This window comes from Rhinatrema bivittatum, chromosome 3, assembly GCF_901001135.1.
Source record: "Rhinatrema bivittatum chromosome 3, aRhiBiv1.1, whole genome shotgun sequence".
Classification (NCBI taxonomy): Eukaryota; Metazoa; Chordata; class Amphibia; order Gymnophiona; family Rhinatrematidae; genus Rhinatrema; species Rhinatrema bivittatum.
The window spans coordinates 569294136-569315502 of NC_042617.1; the positions used below are offsets into that span (position 1 = coordinate 569294136).

Sequence of the window (21367 nt, forward strand, 5' to 3'; positions counted from 1 at the left end):
ATACGGTAATTGTGTAGCCTAAACGCGGAATAAAAAAAAAAAGACATAACTGTATCTGTTATCTGTGCTAAAAGATTCACCAGTTCACAGAAGTTATTTTTACGCAATCAAGGCACATGCTTCTGTTGTTTTGCTGGATTCCCTGGAGCATTTCCCTTGAATATCCTGCACCCCCCCCCCCCCTGCATCATCAAAGAATTGTCAGGAACATAAATCTTCATCTTTGCAGTTTGGCATGGTCTCTTATTTTAAGGTTGCCGTTTCCTGCTATTGCATGCCAGTAACGTCCCTAATAGTCACTTGACATGCTTCCCACAAGCTGGCTCGATAGCGATACTTTCAGAGCTCGGGCCTCCTCGCCTCTTCTGCAGAGGAGTGATTTGTTTGGTTCAGGAAAGTCTTGTTTTTCACTTTCTACACAAAAGGCCAGACCCACTAAAGAGTCTTCCCCCCCCCCCCCCCCCCCCCCCGTGTTATGTCTATGAGAAAAATGGTTAGTACATCTGGCCCAAGATGAGTTAGACTGGTTTCCAGGTGACTCATCTTAGAATGTATGTTTAGGCCAGCTTGAAACTAGCAAATAAAGCCTTCCCAGAGTGTTTCCAGGCACGCTGCAGACTCGGCTGTTAATGTGCCAGCCTCGTCCTGTATCTTTATGCTGCTTATCTTTAGGGAAAAAAAAAAAAAAAGATTGCTGTGGTTCATCAAGGCTGCGTTTCATTTCCAGAAGACATTTTGGGTTTTGCGAAGTGCGTAATTGGAACATTTGAGGATTAATACGTATTTGTTTATTTCAGAAAAATCATCCAGCTTTGTAAAGATGTGCTGGGTTCACTGCAGAGAGATCACCCAACCTTTAAACCAGTTCTTGCCATTGTACAGGTAAGCAGCTGTACTTATCAGGAATACTTGAAAGCGACGATAAATGCACTTTCATGCAGAAATAAATCTGTGTGTTCTTATTTAGCCCTGGTATTGCTTCTATTTTTCCTGTATTTCACATGGCGAGCAATTTTTTCAAAGCCATTTATGTGGGGGGTAAATTGGCCTGTGTGTCTGAAATTGCCCCCTCCCCCAGCCTGGCTGAAAGAACAGGTGGGCTTCCATATCTTTTGTACTTTTACCTGGGTTAAAAAGAGACTGAACTGAGGTCAGGAGAGAGAGAAATGGCATGCTGACATGTTTGTCGAATTATATATATGTGCTATTTTACTTCCCCATTTGCACGCTTGCTCGTTTTGAAAAAATAAACTAAAGCAAAACAAGCACATTTAAAAAGTTGTGATGTGTGCACACTTTGCAGTGTTGCACCTTATGGAGAATTGCCCCTGTAATTGATTTATCATGGAAAACATTCCCCCTCCCCGCAGTCTTCTCATATCAGGCAGTTTCCTCCTGCTGATTTGGGTCTCCTGCTTAGTCCTGTTTTCATGAGCCTTCATTCATGACTACCTGAGGATTTATTTTCCCACCTGTTTTTTAAGGGTTTATGCGTTCATATCGGAAATGCTGTGTTTTATTTAGAGACCTTCATTTTCAGTCACCCCCCCCCCCCCCCCCCCCGGAAAGTTTAATGTCACAGCATGGAGATTGAGAGGAGAGTACCAGGTCACCTGAACCTCAAATTCAAGATGTCGTAGTATCCTCCATTATCAAGGCAAATGGATCAGATATTGGTGTAGTGAGCACGGAGTGGACCCATTCTCCTGCTCGCCAGAACAACTATTGGAGTTCCTCCATCTCCTTTATCGGGGGTGGGGGGGTGTGACCTGGCAACATCGTCCGTCAGAGTCCATGTCCGTGCCATCGCGGCATACCATCACCTTCATCATGCCATGCCGGTGTCCTGTCACCCCTTGCTCTCTAGGTTTATGAAGGGTATTCTGCGACTACGTCCGCCCATCCAGAAACCCCCGGTTCCATAGGACTTTAATCTAGCAGTCACCCGAAGTACCTCTCTTGGAAAGTTCTCTTCCTTGTTGCCCTCGCCTCTTCCAGGAGAGTTTAACAAACCTCAGGTGTTGGTGCACTATTCCCCATACCTGGAATTTTATCACGACAAAGTGACTCTGCGTACGCACCCTCCGTTCTTGTGCAAGGTTGTGTTGGCATTTCACCTCAATCAAACTATCGCCCTGCTGACCTTTTTCCCTAAGTTGGACTGGAATGACAGCGAGAGGCGGCTTCATACGTTGGACTGCAAGCGTGTCCTGGCTTACTACAAGCATAGAACACAGTCAGAATCCAGAGCTTCCCAGCTTTTTGTTTCCTTCAATCCAAATGCCCCGCGACTTCCGGTCTCTAAGGGAACACTTTCATCCTGGATTTCCCAATGCATTCAGTTCTGTTACAATAAGAGATCTCCTAAAGCCCACCAGGTCCGGGCCATGACAGCATCCGTAGCTGGATTTCCCAATTTGGCGATATTTTGAATTTTCTCTTTGACTGAAAACCAAAACACTTGGGGGTAGATTTTATAAAAGTACGCCGGATTTTAATAGATACGCGCGTATCCTTTAAAATCCGGGTTCGGCGCGCACAAGGCTGCCCAAAATCGGCAGCCTGCGCGCGCCGAGCCACGCAGCCTGCCTCCGTTCCCTCCGAGGCCGCTCCGAAATTGGAGCGGCCTCGGAGGGAACTTTTCTTCCACCCCCCAGCCCTATCTAAACCCCCCCCCCCCCATATCTTTGTTTTAAAAGTTACGCCTGCCAGAGGCGATTCCCCGGCCCGGGAGCTGTTTCTGAGGCCTCGGCCACGCCTTCGAAACGCCCCTGGGCCGGAACCACACCTGCGGCCCTGCCCCCGAATGACGCTCCATCGTGACACGCCCCGACATGCCCCCCCCCCCCCCCCAGGAAAGCCCCGGGACTTACGCGCATCCTGGGGCTTGCGCGCGCGCGCCGCCGAGCCTATTCAACATAGGCTCGGTGCGCTCAGGGGGAACTTGGGGCAGGTTTTTGGGGGGTACGCGCTTATCCCTTTGAAAGTCTGCCCCTTGGTGATCTATCATAGCGTGATTCTGAATAGCTTCAGGCACAATCTTTTCCCTGTACAATTTTAATTCACATTCAGGCTCCTCGGAGAAACCAGGTATTGCCTAAAAATGCTCGTATTGTTCTGGTAGGATATAAACTATGAGGATCAAATAATCTACAAGCCTTCAGATAATTAAGACCTGGTTGGCCAAATAACAAATATTTGTCAAGCTTTTCAGAAGCTTCATAGAATGCCTCTCTGAAGAGATCTAGACAGGCAAATCTTTTGACAGGACATACGTTTTCGGCCTCCTTAAATTCAAAGAACTCAGAAGTGCTTTCTGAAGGGAGTTCTAGATGTGAATTGAAATATATCTGCAGTTCTGCCAGAAGATCAAATGCTTTAACAGTGCAAGGTTTCCTACTCTCAAAGGCCAGATTTAAACTGAGAATTTGTTCACATTTTTTTTGCTAGAAAATTGATCTGTACACTTAAGAGTGGGAACGTAGTTGGGTCATTCAGCATTTTCTGAATTAGTGTGCATAGAAACTGGGGAGTTGCTGTTACACTCTTCACTGAAGAACTCATTGTAAAACTGAAAATTCTTAATGTGATACTGAGCAGCATGGAACCAGCTGTTCCAACAGGACTTGGAGGCATGGATGCTTTGGCAGCTGGAGATTTCTCTTGTAGTTTTTTGTTCAAGAAACGGAGGTACTTAGCTTTCCTACTACCAGAGTTATAGAACATGTTTTTGAAGCACCTTACAAATGTATCAACTAACTGAAAAGGCTTTCTGAATGATTCACCAACTAAGTTAACAATATGGGCCAAACAAGTGATATGCACAGAATTTGGAAACAGTGTAGAAAACATAGAATTAAGTGCTTTTTTCATATAACTAGCATTATCAGTATCGATTACCAAAATGCTGTTATAATCAATCTGATAATCATTTACCACTTTGACTAAAGCTTGGGCAACAGCTGAGTGATTAACAACATCTATAAACACTGTATCTGACAAAAAGGATTTTACATGCCCACTGACAAATGAAATTTATTTATAAATACTTGATATTGTATCTTTTCTAAATTAGTCTCAAGGCAGATTACAATCAAATTTATTATAAATTGCCATTACACTTGCATCATAGTATATTGTAGTGTAGTGACAAATACAAGGGGTGTGTTTAGGTATCAATACAGGTTCGAAGGGGTTTATAATTGGATATCCTGGATTAGTTGGGATACATTAATAATTCTGGGTCTACTAAGATGATTAAAGAGCCAGGATACCAAAACTTGGATTGAGATGAAGTGGTCTTGAGGTTGAGCCAGATTGAAAGTGATACAAGGGAGTGTCTATGTTTGTAAAAGAAGGGCCTGGGGAAAAGTCAGGCCAAATTACCAAGCCTTAACTTGTTTTCTGAACATAAGGTAGGATGTCTCAAGATGTAAGGGTAGTGGAATCTTGTTCCATAATTTTGGAGCATAGCAGTTGACTGCATGAAGTCTTGTGCAAGTTAATCTTGCTGAAGCCAGGGGAAGAGAGGATAAAACATCTGTTTGAGACGATCAGAGATCTCTACCTGGCCAACTGTCAAAATAGTTGAACAGTTGTCAAATTTGCTGCAGGTACTTAAAGGAGGTCATTACACCTTTGCGATGTGGGAGTTGGACTCTCCCCAGACTTCAGACTGAGCCCTTAGGATCTAAAGGAGTACCTGACAGAGGGGACAGAGATAATAGGGTGTGCATTTTTTTTTTGCTAAGCCAGAGGAGTTCTGATTTTGAGTGGTTGAGTTTGAGCTTGTGGTTGTTGAGCTATTGGGCTAATGATGTCAGACATTGATTGAGAATGTTAATGGATGAGGTTTAGTCTGAACATGTTTTGATGCTGAATTGGATGTTCTTAGAAAAAAGGTGGCATTCAATCTTAAACGACTTGATGAGGTCACAGATTAGGTGAATGTAAATGCTGAAAAGTATCAGGGAAAGCACAGAACCCTGGGCTACTCTACAGGTGAGGCCTTTGGCTGCAGATAATATGTTGGCCCATGAGATAAGCTGTGTCCTGTTATCCAGGAAGAATTCAAAACATTTGGCGAGCTACAGTGTCAAAGGCAGTGGAGAGATTAGAAGAGAGTTGGCACCTGTGTTGGCATTTAGGTAAATACTGCTAGTTATGGCTAATAGGACGGATTCTGTTCTGTGGCCTTTTCTGAACCTATATTGGTAGGGGTGGAGGATGTTGTCACCCATGTTATCAAAAGAATTATCTTATTTTTTTCTCACTGGACTTGATTATTCCATCTTAACAGTGACATAACACACACACTTTAGGAACCGATTGGATCCCATTCCCTACGAGGAGATTGATAAAGTGGTCTGAACATGGCTGCTTCTAGAGATTGTGCGGTTGCTGCTTAAAGAATTTCAAAAGTAGTGACTTAATGTTAAAAGTTTTCATGGATTCATGGGGGTAGTTATTGCTTGGTCTGTATACTTTTAAAACTTTGGAACATTCCACTGAGGTACAGATTTCTTGTAAAGGAATTGAGCTGAATTGTCAAAAGTCTCACACTGTGTTGTTACACTGTAGTTGATGCACTTTTTTTTTCTCTCCCAATAAAGGCAAGCGATGATGACCAGATGTTGGAAACATCTAAAAGCTTTGCAGAAGAGGTGAGTGTTGTGAACTGTTCTTTCATCTGTTAGTCTAGTGACTTTGGAATTGGCCATAAGTGATTTTGGTCAGTATCTGGAAAGGGCTCATTATCCTTTGAGACATCCACATTGTTTGTCTCTTATTTCAGAAGCTGCAGTTCTAGAAATCCAAGCCGGTGAAAGAGTAGCTTCTCTTGAAGTGACAAACTTTGGCCTCAAGAGAAGAGATGGAAATTGTAAAAGTAGACAGAAATATGGAAAGAGAGAGAGAGAGGCGTTAAGGGCAGAGGGATCAACCAAAACAAGTGAAGAAAAACAAAGAAATAGATAGAGGAACATAAAATGATGAGTGGAGTGGAAAGAGTAATCGTTGTTTACTCTTTCAAAAAGTACAAAGACTAGGGGACACACGATGACGTTACTAAGTTGTACATTTAAAACTAATAAGAGAGAATATTTTTTTACTTGCGGCATAATTAAGCTCTGGAATTCATTGCCAGAGGATATGGTGAAAGATGTTAGTGTAGCTGTGTTTAAAAAACATTTGGACAAATTTCTGGAGGAAAAGTCCATTAACCATTATTATGCTGGAGTTGCAGAAATCCACTTCTTATCCCTGGGCTAAGCAGCATGGAATCCACCCACACAGACTGAAAGATTCATGTTTTCCATATGCATAAGATTTTCCATACCGGATGAGAGCAAAGGTCCATCAAGCCCAGTATCCTGTTTCCAGCAATGGCCAATCAAGGTCACAAGTACCTAGCAGGATCCCAAAGGGGGGTGTATTTATGTGTGTGTGTATATATATAAAGTAAATGAATAAAGAGAGATTTTGTAGGGATTTATAATGGGGCTCGCAAAAAAAAAAAAAAATTATAGTTGTCATTTTTCCCTCTGTTTCCTGAAGCTTTGACTTTCTTACTTCCGTGTATCCCATTGCCTTCTTTGCGGTGATGTGACACTCGGTTAAATATCTCAGGCACTGATGTGAAGTCTGAGTGATGGGCACGAGCAGGTCCATAGCAAAGCAAGCGTTTCATTGCCCAAAAATAACTGTTCTCTTAATCTGTTGGCAGATTGGTCTGAATGTCCTTCATATATGCCTCTCGCGGGACAGCAGCGATGAAGAGGTAAAGACTTATTTTTCCTTTTGTTTCTGTGCATAATTTGTGGTTTGACTCAGGGCAACATTTAGAAGTGGAGTATAATAATCTGAGAGCTGCTGTAACAAAAACAGACTTGTTTCTTGGCAAAAAATTTTATATTTGTTTTTAATCAGAGCTCTTAACCTGCTTTGCAGTTTTGTATTTACAACAGATCCAGATAGCGCATACACTTTCCTGTGCTCCCCTCATCTGCCACCTCGTTGCAGGCTTTTTATTTGCTGAAAGTGTGAAGCAGTATTGCTCTATGCTGGGAAATATCCTAATCTCTTACACTAGTTTTGCTTTGCTGGTACAGTATTTGATATTCATTACAAGGAGCAATAAGTTCTAATTATTGCTGTGTCAAAAATCCTTAAACCACTGCTACTCTTGTATGGTGACAATGAACCATACAGGGTGTGCAAAATGAATAACTATAAAGCTACAAATGAAGGAAATTTCTGGTTTTGATCTGTGTTTATTTACATTTCATCAATCCAAGGGGTGTGTTACAAAATAGGTTGCAATGGTCCATAAAGGGAAACCGAGAACAAGCAATTAAACAAGAGAAATTCAATAATTCCAAGGTGCCGAAATATTTATTAAGATGTCCATCTCCCGACACGGAACCGTGTTTCGCTAGGCCTGCATCTGGAGGGACGAATTACATGTAGTATAATATCAATGGCGTTACGCTCTTGAAAGAAGTCTCCCATTCAATACAAATAAACAGGAAAGATATTTGGAGGATAATATTCTTGGAAGAGAAGTATAACCAATTACAATTAGTGGAACTACCGTTCTGTAATGAACTATTAAAGTTATCACACAAGGTGACAGTGAGAGAGATTCTGTCAAGATTACTACAGCTCCTGCACAAAGTGGAACCGTGCATAGAAAGATGCTTGCCATAGTGCCAAGAAGTGCAGAGTCATGCATATGGGGAGTGGAAATCCGAATGAACTGTATTCGATGGGGGGGAGAAAGGCTGATGTGCACGGAGCAGGAGAGAGACCTTGGGGTGATAGTGTCTAATGATCTGAAGTCAGCGAAACAATGTGACAAGGCGATAGCTAAAGCCAGAAGAATGCTGGGCTGCATAGAGAGAGGAATATCAAGTAAGAAAAGGGAAGTGATTATCCCCTTGTACAGGTCCTTGGTGAGGCCTCACTTGGAGTACTGTGTTCAGTTCTGGAGACCTTATCTCCAGAGAGACAGAGACAAGATGGAGGCGGTCCAGAGAAGGGCGACCAAAAAGGTGGATGGTCTTCATCGAATGACTTATGAGGAGAGATTAAAGAATCTAAATATGTACTCCCTGGAGGAAAGGAGGAGCAGAGGTGATATGATACAGACTTTCAGATACTTGAAAGGTTTTAATGATCCAAAGACAACGACAAACCTTTTCCATCGGAAAAAAATCAGCAAAACCAGGGGTCACGATTTGAAGCTCCAGGGGGGAAGACTCAGAACCAATGTCAGGAAGTATTTCTTCACGGAGAGCGTGGAGGATGCCTGGAATGCCCTTCCGGAGGAAGTGGTGAAGACCAAAACTGTGAAGGATTTCAAAGGGGCGTGGGATAAATACTGTGGATCCATAAAGTCTAGAGGATGTGACTGAAGAGAGGAGGCATGGGGGTGACTTGCGGGAATGACTGCTACTACCTGGAGATTAATATCCTTATTCAATAAACATACACACGGTTAATGCGACACCAACATTGCTCTATGCTTCAACGGTAAGAGGAAATGTGGAAAAAAGGATTTGCATCCACAAAAAAGCTTGCTTGTTACGGCGGTTACTACCCAGAATCAATTAAGCCTGATACTTCACTTGGAATACATATCCAGCGCAGCTCACTGCTTCAACGGCAGGGGGGATGAAGAAAAGAGGATTTATATTCAGACAACAACCAACAAGGACTGAATTGCACAGGCTGGGTAAACAAGCGTGGGAGTAGCTTGCTTATTACGGCGGTTACTACCCCTAAACAATTAGCTAGATACTTCACTTAGATAGCAGTGCTGGTGCTGCATCTAATATCAATGGCTGGGGTGGAAGGGAAATAGAACCAAAAAGTTACTTATAAGGGCCAAGAGTAACAGCTAAATATGAAAAACACAAGTGTGAAAGCTTGCTGGGCAGACTGGATGGGCTGTTTGGTCTTCTTCTGCCGTCATTTCTATGTTTCTATGGTTATACTTCTCTTCCAAGAATATTATCCTCCAAATATCTTTCCTGTTGATTTGTATTGAATGGGAGACTTCTTTCAAGAGTGTAACGCCATTGATATTATACTACATGTAATTCGTCCCTCCAGATGCAGCCCATAAAAACACGGTTCCGTTTCGGGGGACTGACATCTTAATAAATATTTCGGCACCTTGGAATTATTGAATTTCTCCTGTTTAATTGCTTGTTCTGGGTTTCCCTTTATGGACCATTGTAACCTATTTTGCAACACACCTGTTGGATTGATCGATTTATAGTATGTTTGCTCATCGTTCCACACTCTGTTGTGGGTTTATATGTACAGTTCATACCATATGTGCATTTCAGTATCTGTTTACAGTACTGCCAAGTTACCCTGTTTCTCAAGGGAAATTTGAGGTCAGTGTAGTTTTTGAGTTTGTACCTAGGGTATTATGAATTTTGTAGTACTGTTTTTGAATTGAGCCCTAAAGATGCTAGCTTGCATGAAAAAGACGGTAATCAAAGTCAGAAATGGCGTAAAATCCTCCTCCCAAAACTGGTGGTTTGGTGCATGGAATCCACTACCACTGCAGAAATGTTCTCAGTGGTTATGAGATTTTAGAGCTTTCATGTATAAAAGATTTGCAGTGATGCAGCAAACCCCATCATGGTTTTAATACTCAGGTATGCTAGTGATGCTGGTACCTCTCCCTCCCTGCCCCCAGGCAAGTATAGGCTCTTCCAGATTTCACCATTAAGGTGTTGGTGGTGCTGTCATGCCGTATGAGTCCTTTAGTAAAATGTCAGTGTTTGCACCAAGGTACTGTGCATGATGCTCCTCTGATCAGAAATCTTTGCCACGAAGCCCCGGATTGGAAGAAATTAATTGCTACTGAAGCTATTGCTGATATTCATTTATTTGTGTTGGAGATGACTAGTACAGCCTTTTTTTTATGTTTGGGAATATTAATTTTTAATTTGTAGTTTTGTGTTTTGTTTTTTTTTAATTTGAAAAGGACCGTTCATTTCAATGTGGGCTTCTCTTTTGAAAGGAGCTGTCCAGGTTATAGTGCTGAACAGCAGTGAAACATGTTTTCATAAATCCTGAAGCTTACTGATCTGATCGTTCTTAATGTTTATGGAGTCCAGATACATTCCAAGGTGCAGTAATGTTATTGAATGAGACAAAGCACACTAAAAAAAAACAACAAACAATATATTTTTATTTATTTATTTATTTATTTATTTAAAGTTTTTATATACCGGCATTCATGATAAAATCACATCATGCTGGTTTACATTAAAACAGAGGTGCATAGAAAGAAAAAACAAACTGGAACTGTGGTGCGGAAGAAAGCAGTTACAAAAAACAGGGATGCTTAAACTGGGAGAGGAAGGAAAAAGAAAAGGTTATAAACACTTCAGATGATTTTTCATGAAACTCTAAATTATTCTGGCTTTTAAAAAGGAGGCACTTTTTATTTATGTTCCTTGATTCTAAAACCTCTCTCTGTTTCCCTTGTTTTGTAATCTCTTTTTTGATATGTTTTCATAATCTTCCAAGGTCATTCTTGACTCCGTTAGAGATAGTGTTCCTGTTGTATCCTGGGAATTGTTGGTAATGTGCTCGGTTTATTGAAGTCATAGTGCACAAGGAGTTTTCAGTGTTGACGTTCAGACTGAAACCATTATAAGTGGAACTGTGTTTTGTTTTTTTGTTTTTTTTTCTCTTTTGCGTTCAATCCAAATTGGAATGTGTAGTTTTCTTAGCTTTCATGACTTGAAGTGAGGAGGGTTTGTTCTGACATTTTCAATATGGAAACATCCACCCAGAATCATTGGAGCCTACTTTCCAGGACGCGCATGTGCGTCATGCCTGCGTTCATGGATCTGAAAAATGACTCTGCTGTCAGAGTTTTCATGTTCTCCTGACATGTTCTGAAAAAGTTATTTAAGAAGCATCCACACTTCTGCATCCACAGTGCAATCTCATATCCTTCCCTCCCCCCGCCCCCTTTGGAAAGAGGGCTGAAAATAGTTTGTGACTTGCAGTCCCACAGTTCAGATCATGATCTGGAAACCTGTTTAAGCGTCCCTCCCTTCCACCAAGATCATGATCCTAAAATCAGACCCAGCTCTAATTATGAGATTAATATGATCAATTCTGGCTTTAACACTCATCCCGATACATTGGTCAGGACTAAAAGAACCAAAGTTAATTGTCATGGAAGTTAGTAAACTAGGACTGGACTAGCAGCCCTTGGTAAGATGGAGTTCAGTTGACATTTTCTCAAAGCTGCAGCATACATCCTCTACACATGCCCTCCCAACTGCTCAAAATGTACTGTGCGCAGACCTACGAGAGGGGGCCGACCTTACATTTGCTCTGCTCAACTTGTGCAACTGGTTTTGTGTGGGGAGCATTTCTGAAGAGAGACACTTTCCAAGGGAACAATGATTACTGTGCATATTTAAGCTGGGAAAGCAGAGAGAAAATCAGAATAAAAAAATCAGATATCCAAGATGAATTAGTAAAGAGAGAGCACTAAATTCAGGCAGACACACAATTTTGTTTTATTATACTGAATGCCACGTATACTTGAAAATTCTAAAGGTTTGTGTATTTGCAATTTTCAAGTTTAGTTGCATAATATTAGTATGTTTTATATACCAATATTGGGGCAGAACCTTCGGGATACCTTCCAGTTTCCCCCAAAAAGTATCTTTTTTTTTTCCCCCCTTTAAAACCTTTGGACTTAAGGAAAATCCTTTTCTCCCATATCAAAGAAAAAAGTAGCGAACGACCATGTTGGTGACCCAGTCCCCTTTTTTCAAAATTCCTTAATCCCTGACCCCGGGATAAGAATGCCTCCTGGTTCTGGATAATGCTGGATCCCTTACTGAATCCACTCTAAGCTTAGGATGGAAAACAGATGAAACTCTCCTTACCCTTCCAGGAATTCTGGAAGGAGTTCATGGCCCAGGGGTGTTTCTTACCAGCTCCCTTCAGCATTGACCTCAACGACTCCCTGTTAATGACTCGCTGAGTAACCTTTATCACCCTGGAGCACTGACTGCACCCTTTAGGGAATGGACCCTCCTGTTGGTCACCAAAACCATTAACTCCCCCTGAACCTGCCCCTGCTGGAAAGTTCCTTGTTTTTATAAAGCATTTTGTAGGGCCTAGTCAGCTCTACACTTGCATGCTCTCCTCCCACCTCTTTGAAGAAATAACGTCATGCTTGCTGAGTGTCGCCATGCCTCCAAAGAAGTTTGAGTTTTGGCTAAGATCCAAATGCAGTGTCGGAGTCTGAATTGAGAACTGCACCTTCTTGGCCTTTTGGCTGAGATTGAGAATCTGTAGTATATGAGAGGCCAGCCGACTCAATTGAGGTATGAATCTGCACCCTGACCAACTGGGAGATTGATCACTCCTGCGGCCACTGCTACCAGCTGAAGAGGAGATGGCCCAAGACACTTCTGTTCTCCTCCTCATCCTGTCAGCTGTGATTGATAGGCAGAAAAAAAGGGGGACTAGATGGTGAAGGGGTTAAAAGAAGAGAGAGATGTGGTGTGAACCTAAGGGGGGAGAGACTGAGAAGGCGAGTCTGTGTGTGTGTGTGTGTGTGGGGGGGGGAGGAACAGGGAGAAGAGGTTATTTGGAGGTGTTTGAGCTCTGGGGGAGGGAGAGAATGAGTTTTTGGGAGGTGAGCTTGGGGTGGGACAGGGAGAAAATGAGTAACATTTTTTGGGTATGAGTTAGGTTGGCGGTGAGAATTCATGAATTTGTAGATGGTGAACCTGTGCGAGGGGAGAAAGAGGTGAGCTTGTAGTGGGGGGTGGGGTGTGAGCCTAGGGGCTTAGAATTGAGCTATGGTGGGGGAAGGTGAATTTAAGGGAAGGAATTGAAAGTGAGGGGATAAGAAAAGGGGGTGAGACAGGATGAGAGTTTGGGGGCATTGAGATAGCAAGGGTGAATCTTGGGATGTGAGGGAGAAGGGATGAGTCTAGGGAAGGGGATGAGAGAGGATTGGCTGGAGAAGGTAAATTGAAAAGGTACTGGGATTTTGTTTAATTTAAACTTTTTTTTTTGCGCTCCTGTTAAATTTGTTTTGGCCATTGTCTGGGATCATGTGAATATTCACATGCTAAAATGGGGTCACACCAGCTGAATGTTGGGTAAGTCTTGAGTTAGACTGGCATGAATGTGGGACGTTGCACAGGAGTTGGCAGAAATCCTGTTTCCTTGCAGATGCTGGAGTCAGCAGATTCATGCTTAGCAGGGAGTGTATAGCTGCCTGCATATCTGTGAACTCTCACCTACATTTCAGATTGCTGTGGAATTTGAAGCAGAGGGAAGAGAGTTCCCATTCATGCTGTGGGTGGAGCATACTTTAAGGTACTGAAGCTTTGTTCTCTTTAAAGGGCAATTGCCTGCTGCTGTTGCCTTGTCCCAAGTGGTACAGTGATGAGAACAGCATTATGAAGCACCAGGCAGTGAGCAGCAGAGCAGATCTCTCTATTGGGTAACACACACTCTTTAACTAATCCAGTGAACAGACCCTACCAGAGAGCAACTACCTGCAAACAGCAGCAGTCAGAACCAAGAAATTGGAATGGATTCAGATGACAGACACCTGGTTGAGAAATACCTATTCCTAGGAAAGAAGGTGCTGAGAATCAAATGCACAAACCTAGAAAGAAAAAAGCAACTTGTGCTAGACCCTAGATTCAACAATCCCAAATACATCATCGTCCACACACGAACAAATCAATTAAACCAACCAGAAAAATGCTTCAAAGCAAGAAAAGACGGTGTCCTTACAAAAACCAGATTATCATTGGTTTATGGTTTATTATACTTGATGAATCGGTATATCTTGCAACTCTACCAGAAGAGACAGAAAGAACAGCATGGTTCCACATATCAACTCTTGACCCCCGAAAACCTACCCCTGCGCGCGCTGAGCCTATTTTGCATAGGCTCGGTGGCACGCGCAAGCCTCAGGATGCGCGTATGTCCCGGGGCTTTCCAAAATGGGTGGTCCGGGGGTGGGTCGGGGGCATGGCGGCGGTCTGGGGGCGGTCCCAAGTGCTCGGGCATGGCGCGCTGGCAGCTGGCAAGTTATGCCTGGGCTCTCATACGCTCCATTGCGTCTATTATCTTTATGCGCCGGTGTGCACCCAGCCGAAAGTATGCGCCTTGTAAAATGCGCGAAAGCTGTGCGCCTATCAATGTGCGCTTGTCACTGTGTGCCTATGAATGTGCGCCTATGAAATGTGCGCCTATTAATGCTATCAACGACACAGCTCGGAGCGGAACACAGCCAGCACGATGCGGCGAACAGAAAGTTTCAGTCTTCAGCAGATATGAAGAACAGCCCTTGGCGAGGTCAGAATCCTTTGAGGTTGGTTCAGATTTGATGTTATACTCCCCTGAAGAAAGATCAGCATCTGAAACACGAACCGTTTGTGTCGGGATTGGATTTCAATGCTTGAAGATTACCAACATTACAGGGAAGTCGGCCATGTACCCGACTTAAATTAAAGGGTAACTTTATTTATTTTTATTTTTATATACCGATCTTCCTGCATTAAATACAAATCAAACCGGTTTACAAGGAACAGAAAATTGCCTGAACGGCGATACATAGAACTAAGAACATACATAGTAAACATGGCAAACACAGTTAAAATTTAACTGATCAGAGAAAAAAATATTTACAATGCATAGTCATAAATGTCCTAGAGCATTCAAAGAGAAAAATGTGATTAGTGTCACGATCAGGTCCCTCCGCTCAGCATGCTGTGGGGCTTTGCTGGGCTTCAGGCCTCTGGCTTCGCTCCTATGACACGTCCTGTCCCCTTGCACAGCTCATGCACAGCGCTGCTATGGACTCCTCACAGCCTCTAGTCAGAGTGCCCGGCCCAGTCCTGGCACTCCCAAGCAGTACACAGAAAAAGGATCTTAATCAATAAGGAGTTTAATGTGGTGCTGTAGCTCAGTGGCTGCAGCCTTATACTAATGCGGGGTTGTCCTTACAAGCCCCAGGGTAAACAGCATTTAAAACACAATTCCCTTCCCACCTTTCTCATACATCCATACAGCAATACAGGATTTACCATCCCCCAACCTCCTGGTTATTCCACCTCCATAGAGGAACAGCTGGAGCTTTCCTCTCCCCAGCTTACCTCCTCCTGAGACTCTGAGGAGCCGGGCTTTTGTGGCCAGGTCCACCACGGGGGCACGCCCTCTTCCTCAGCCTCCATAGATTCTGCTGAGTCATAGGGATCAGTCCCAATTTCCTCCACCTGTTCCTGCTCAGGCTCCAGCCAGGGGTCAGGTGTTGGTTCGGGGAACCTGGGAAGTGTAGTCTTTGCTACCTTCCTCAGCGCCCTCCGGTGGCTAAGTTTGGTACCACTAGCTTCTGCTTGGCTGTGTCTCAGCTGTTTCTGCCCCGGGCCAGGTCGTACTGCATCACATTAGTTAAAATGCAGAGTCTGGAAATGCAAGGTTGAATAACCATGTTTTTAATTTTTTCTTAAAGGATATTGGGCAAGGATCTTGTCTAAGGTCCGGTGGGAGATTGTTCCATTGAGTGGGTCCTGAGGTAGAGAAGGCTCTGATCTTTAGTGATGTTTTTGCTTGAGGGACGAAGAGAGTGCCTTGATAAGCTCTTCTCATTGGCCTAGTGGGATAATGAAGGCGAACTTGGTGAGTTAAATCGATTGGGGCAAGATTGTGTACAGATTTGTGCATGTGCACTTTGTATCGGATTCTATATTTGATAGGGAGCCAGTGAAGGTTGTATAGAATGGGAGTGATATGGTCCCTTTTTTTAGAATTGGTTAGAATCCTGGCGGCTGAATTCTGTAACATTTGAAGTGGCTTAGTGGTGATAGCCGGGAGTCCAAGTAATAATGAGTTACAGTAATCGATTTTTGTGAGAATGATTGCTTGTAGAACCAGACGGAAATCATAAAAGTGCAGGAGAGGTTTAAGCTTCTTAAGGACCTGTAGTTTGAAGAAGCACTCCTTTGTTGTATTGTTGACAAACCTTTTGAAGTTCAACTGGTTGTCCAGGAGAGTGCCTAGATCTCTTACGTGAGAGGTCTTTTTGATGTTATCTAGTTTTGTTGAAGGGAAGTTAGGAAGAGATTGGTTGTCAACTTGAGGTTGATCATCTTGGTGACAAACTGTCTCTAGAAGATTACATCAGTTTTTTCTGCAAGGAGAGGTAAACACCAACATTACCACAGATGTTTTTGAATTGTTTGGGATTACAATTTCAATTCACAAAAAAATTAAAAAAATTTTTTTTTGTTCTTTTGGAGGTGGTGGTAGGTTGATGATTATAACCAATTATATATTGGTGCGGAGTCACCTACACTATATATGAAACTTCCACCCTCTCCATAAAAATATTTTTTCAGCTTTTTTTGAAAAGTTTTTCTGAAATTTAGTTCCACAGATTGTAGGTTAACTGAGTAATTTTTGAATTTACACAAAATAAGGTCTTTTAAATAATTTACCGTAAAACACAGTTTGGCAGCGATAGAGCAGCCTTCAGTTGCTCTTGATTTATTTTTGATTACATTGCATCGCTGTATATAGTGGTGATTTTTGAGATTTATCTAACTTTTTAGTTAGTCATCTAAATCTGGGATGATTAGAACCGGTGAGATTTTAAATCCTGTGTTTAGTCCGACTAAGTCCGGAACTTAGCTAGACAAACTCCTTTCAATATTGACTTCTCAGCTTATATGTCCTTAAAAACATAGAACCTTATGTGTGCTTACTGTATTAGCTATTTAATTTTGTTTAGATGAAAGTGTAAATGCAATCACAGATTACAGCACACCTATGTTAAATGTACCTACTTTTCTTGGAAACGAAGAAAGAGACTTGCATGTACCGGCAAAAAAAACATTGTTACATTCGGTTGTATTGGTGAACTTAAACCTATTTCTTACTTTCCCTCACCAGGGAAGATTTTCCTTGCTTGGCTCAGCATCTCTTGTGAATTCTTCTTTGCAGAGTCTCTGTAGCTTTTTACAAAGACGTCTATGCTGTGTGCTGCATGTGATCTTTCTGCATATAACCCATTTGTAAGCACAACACAAAAGCCTCTCTAGTCTTCAGAATTCAAAGGTTTTTCCAAAAATTACGTAGAGAAACAAGTCTCAGCAAGACACAGCCAAATATCCTCTAAGCTGATCCAGATCTCTGTAGATAGCTAGCATTTTTGTGCAAGAGAGGATAAAGCGCACGTGCTACAGGTTTCTGTTTCATTGACAGCAAAAGCGTGAGCTGCCAGATCCATGATCCAAGTCTAGGGTTGCCATCTGGCAAGCCAATCCAGGGTAAAAATAGAATTGGAATAATTTCTTCCTTATGACATGGAGTCAGGTGCCAATCCTGACAGATTTTACTTTTGTGGGTTGTTTTTTTTTTGTTAAGAGTGTAATTTTCCTGTCAGTTTTGTTACTGCATAGATTTCTACCTCAGTAAGTCGTTTTACTTTCTTCTGATTTTTTTTTTTTTCATTTACTTTTCAGATTACAGATGAAATCTTGAAACTTAATGAAGATCCCCAAGTTCGTGGCATTGCCCTTCATCTTTCATTACCCAGCAGCAAAATTCTGAATGCTGTGATACCTGAAAAGGATGTAGATGGGTAAGAAGAGAGCTTGGAACCATCAAATCAAATAATTCTGTTGAAGGTTAATCTTCTGCATTGCTTACACACAGGTCGATACAGCAAGGCCGCGTTAGAAAGAGTGCGGCAGTGCCGGGCGCACCCTCGTTCCCCGCACGCACAGTCCTGCTCACATACCGCTCGATACTCTATTTAAATTGCTTGCAAATGCAAGCCGCGTCCGCGCAACCCATTTTACTGTATAGGCGCTTAATACAGCGCCTTTACAGTATCCTGGGTGCGCTGGTACCTGTCATTTCATTTGAAATGACAGGTACCAGGAAGTGGATGGTTCCCCCCCCCCCCCTCCCGAAGCAAGGCGCAGGCGAAAATTAAAACAAAAGTATAAAAAACGTTAACTTACTGGTGGGAGCCGGCGGGCGCGCGTTCGAGGCAGGAGCGAGTTCATCGAGGCGGTAGCCGGCGGGCTGTCATCGAGGCGGGAGCCGGCGGGCGGGTGGGCGAGCCTTCATCCAGGCGCGGCGGGAACCGGCGGGCGCGCGTTTATCCAGGCGGCGGCGGTGGGAGCCGGCAGGCGCGCGTTCATCCGACGGGCTGTCATCGAGGTGGGAGCCGGCGGGCGGGCGTGCTGTCATCGAGGCGGGAGCCGGCGGGCGGGTGATTGTCAGCCCTCTCCCCTCCTCCTGAAGCAAAGCGCGAAAGCAGCCTTGCTCCGGGAGGAGGGGAGACAGGACTGGCAGTGTAAAGCGAAAAAAAAAGTAGCAAGAGCGAGGGGAGAGAGGACGGGCAATCCTACGCTCGGGATTGCCAGTCCCCCCTCCCCTCCTCCCGAGGCAGGCGCGAAAAGCAGCCTTGCTCCGGGAGGGGGGGAGGGGGGACTGGCAGTGTAAAGCGACGAAGCGACTTACTTTTTGCAGCCCCCCCCTCCGGACATCGGCGAGGACGACCGCGGCTCCCCTCTCCTGCCTCCAGCCGCTCGCGAAGATGGACGCCTGCACGGGCAAAAGCGGCCCCTGTTCGTGCAATTGGGCCGCTCAAGGCGTGACGTCACGACGCTTCGTCGCTTTACACTGCCAGTCCCCCCTCCCCTCCTCCCGGAGCAAGGCTGCTTTTCGCGCCCTGCTTCGGGAGGAGGGGAGGGGGGACTGGCAATCCCGAGCGTAGGATTGCCAGTCCTCTCTCCCCTTGCTCTCTTGCTACTTTTTTTTTCGCTTTTTTTTTTTTTTTTTGCTTCGGGAGGAGGGGAGTGGACTGGGGCTGCCCCGGAGACCAGCATCCATGGACGCGGCCAGGGCAGGAGAGCGGGGGCTGGGGGAAAGTTTGCCGCCTACCCTTACCCCTGCCTCTAACGCAGGGGTAAGGGTAGGCGGTAAGTTAGCAGGTTAAACGCGCGGCAAAACGGCAGGGTTAAAATAGCGATAGTCGGGTGGCGCGTTACTGGATGGTAGGGAATAGCTAATTCGATTGTTTACATGCAATATACATGCCGCATGCGGACGGGGTTGCCCGGGGATTTTAGGACGCGGTAGGAGTAGGTTAAAGGGGATAGTGTATCGCAGGAAGGGCTAACGCGGCCGGAAAGTGAGTAGAACGCGAGTTAGGAGCGGGGTAAACGCGGCCGCACTTTACTGGATCGATTGGATTGAGGGCAATTTTCAGAGGCATTTATCCAGGTAACATGGCCTGATTGAAAATTACCCTCAAATGCAGGAAAAAAAAAATATATAGTTTAATACTTGCACAAGATCCTCCCCAAATTTCAATATAAAATCACATGAGGATACATACAACTTCTTTTTATTCTCTTTTTTTATTTCTTCATGCTACTTTACAAACACATGTTTAAAATCACCCCACAACTTGTTCCTGCAAGAACCTTCTAAAAATCAACACACAAGTGTTTAGAAAAATTCACCACTTCAACAAATGCCATTTCTCAAAAAGTTTTCTAGCAGTAAGACTATGCCCATCACACCCCAATAATTTCCCAAATGTCCATGTTTTTCAGCTATATAATAGAATTTCAAAAGATAGTCACTCCCACCCGTTCTCACAAATGTTTGTGCTCAGATCTTCACAAGCTGACAACCACCCCAACATGGAGGGCCTTGATGTTTCACCAGCCAACTGGCTTCATCAGGGGGAGTTTAAACATTTTTGACATCTTGAAAACATAAACATATTATACATCATAAGTTATCTTGTACCTACACCTCATAATCCCCACTTATTATGATCAGAACAATTCAGCCTACTTACATCAAATATCACTTTCTTAAGGGTAGGTGTTACTCACCGTCACAATCTCAAATTTCTGAATTCTCTCCTTTTCATATCCACATTCTAACACGTAGTTCCCTGCCTCAACAAAATTACAAATCATATCAGATCAACTCCTCAAAACATTCTATATCAGTCCATATTCAAAAGAGCTTACCAATTTCCTATTTCTCAAAACCAACACCTTCACACGATCGTGGGTACTCACTCAACGTTGAGTACCCGTATGAGATTAGGTGGGGTTATATTCTACGGCGCAGCCGCGGCATGCCTCCCGCTGAATAATTGAAGCAGCCTGAAATAGCACCACGATCATGTGAAGGCGTTGGTTTTGAGAAATAGGAACTGGTAAGCTCTGTGCGACGGGTTTTTCTTTCTGTTTTGAATTTTTTTGAAAAAATTTTGTAAGAAATTAATTTTGTAATTAAAATTGTAATTGGAGTGTGTAAAAGCTTTCTCTTTGTGTTATGTACAGGCTGTAAGGTAACCACATGTTTAAAGGCACACACACACACAAACAGACTACAGAAACCCATGCACTCAAATTCTTTACTCATCATATAATGTTTCAACAGATTACTTGTGCTGAATGCCATACTACTGCTTTTTTTTTTTTTACTTTCACTTGTCATTTTTCCTTCTCCAGTGGCGTGACTATATCTGTTATTCTCTGTCTGATATACTGTGTGATCAGATATGTATATATTTTATGTTTGAATTCTTACTGCTGAATTGTCCCTCATTACTAAGGCTACTCCTTATTTTAGACTCACATTTTTATCATCCTTATATTTGTTGCTTTCACATATCCTGTTTCCTTAGAAAATTGTAAAATATAAAGTTGAGGCTATAAAATATATACGCTTTCGTAGGTTGAGTATTGATATATATCAGCGTCCTGCATCACAGACCTGATCCTTTTATTAAGGAAGTTACATAATGTTGATGCTGCTTTTCGTTTGAATGGTGTTGACCCAGTCTGTCCATGAAGCCACAAGGTTATCTGTTTTTCAGGATATCCAAAAACTGCAAAATGTCCTTCTTATGATTTCACTTTAAAACATTGCGTGCAAATAACATAAATATTGCTATATGGATGCTCTGGTTTATAGTCTTCAGGTTCTGGGGCTGACACTTGGTTCAAGCAGAGTAATAACATCAATTGAACAGTTCAGGTTTGTGTTGATGTTTTTATGTTATTTTCTCTTCCTTTCAGAGTAACTGATGTAAATTTAGGAAAGTTGGTTCGTGGGGATGCCTGTGAGAGCTTTATTTCGCCTGCTGCCCAGGCTGTGGTTGAACTCCTTGGTAAAATAGGTATGTATGAAAATCTGTATTTTAATTAACATCCTGCTGTCCTGTGAGAACACCTGTTACAGGTAAGCAACTCTGCTTTCTCAATCCTTGATATATTATGATCATCTGTTAAGTGCGGAAGTC

The 21367-nt window shown here is 43.2% G+C and overlaps 1 protein-coding gene across 1 annotated transcript in view; it reads left to right on the forward strand.

Moving 5' to 3' along the window:
• MTHFD1L (methylenetetrahydrofolate dehydrogenase (NADP+ dependent) 1 like) overlaps positions 1-21367 on the forward strand; it is a 623332-nt gene that overhangs the window by 4295 nt on the left and 597670 nt on the right. The window contains exons 2-6 of the mRNA XM_029596548.1: positions 798-882; positions 5613-5663; positions 6725-6778; positions 17547-17665; positions 21144-21244. Coding sequence (XP_029452408.1) covers positions 798-882; positions 5613-5663; positions 6725-6778; positions 17547-17665; positions 21144-21244 — 410 coding nt within the window. The remainder of the gene's footprint in view (positions 1-797; positions 883-5612; positions 5664-6724; positions 6779-17546; positions 17666-21143; positions 21245-21367) is intronic.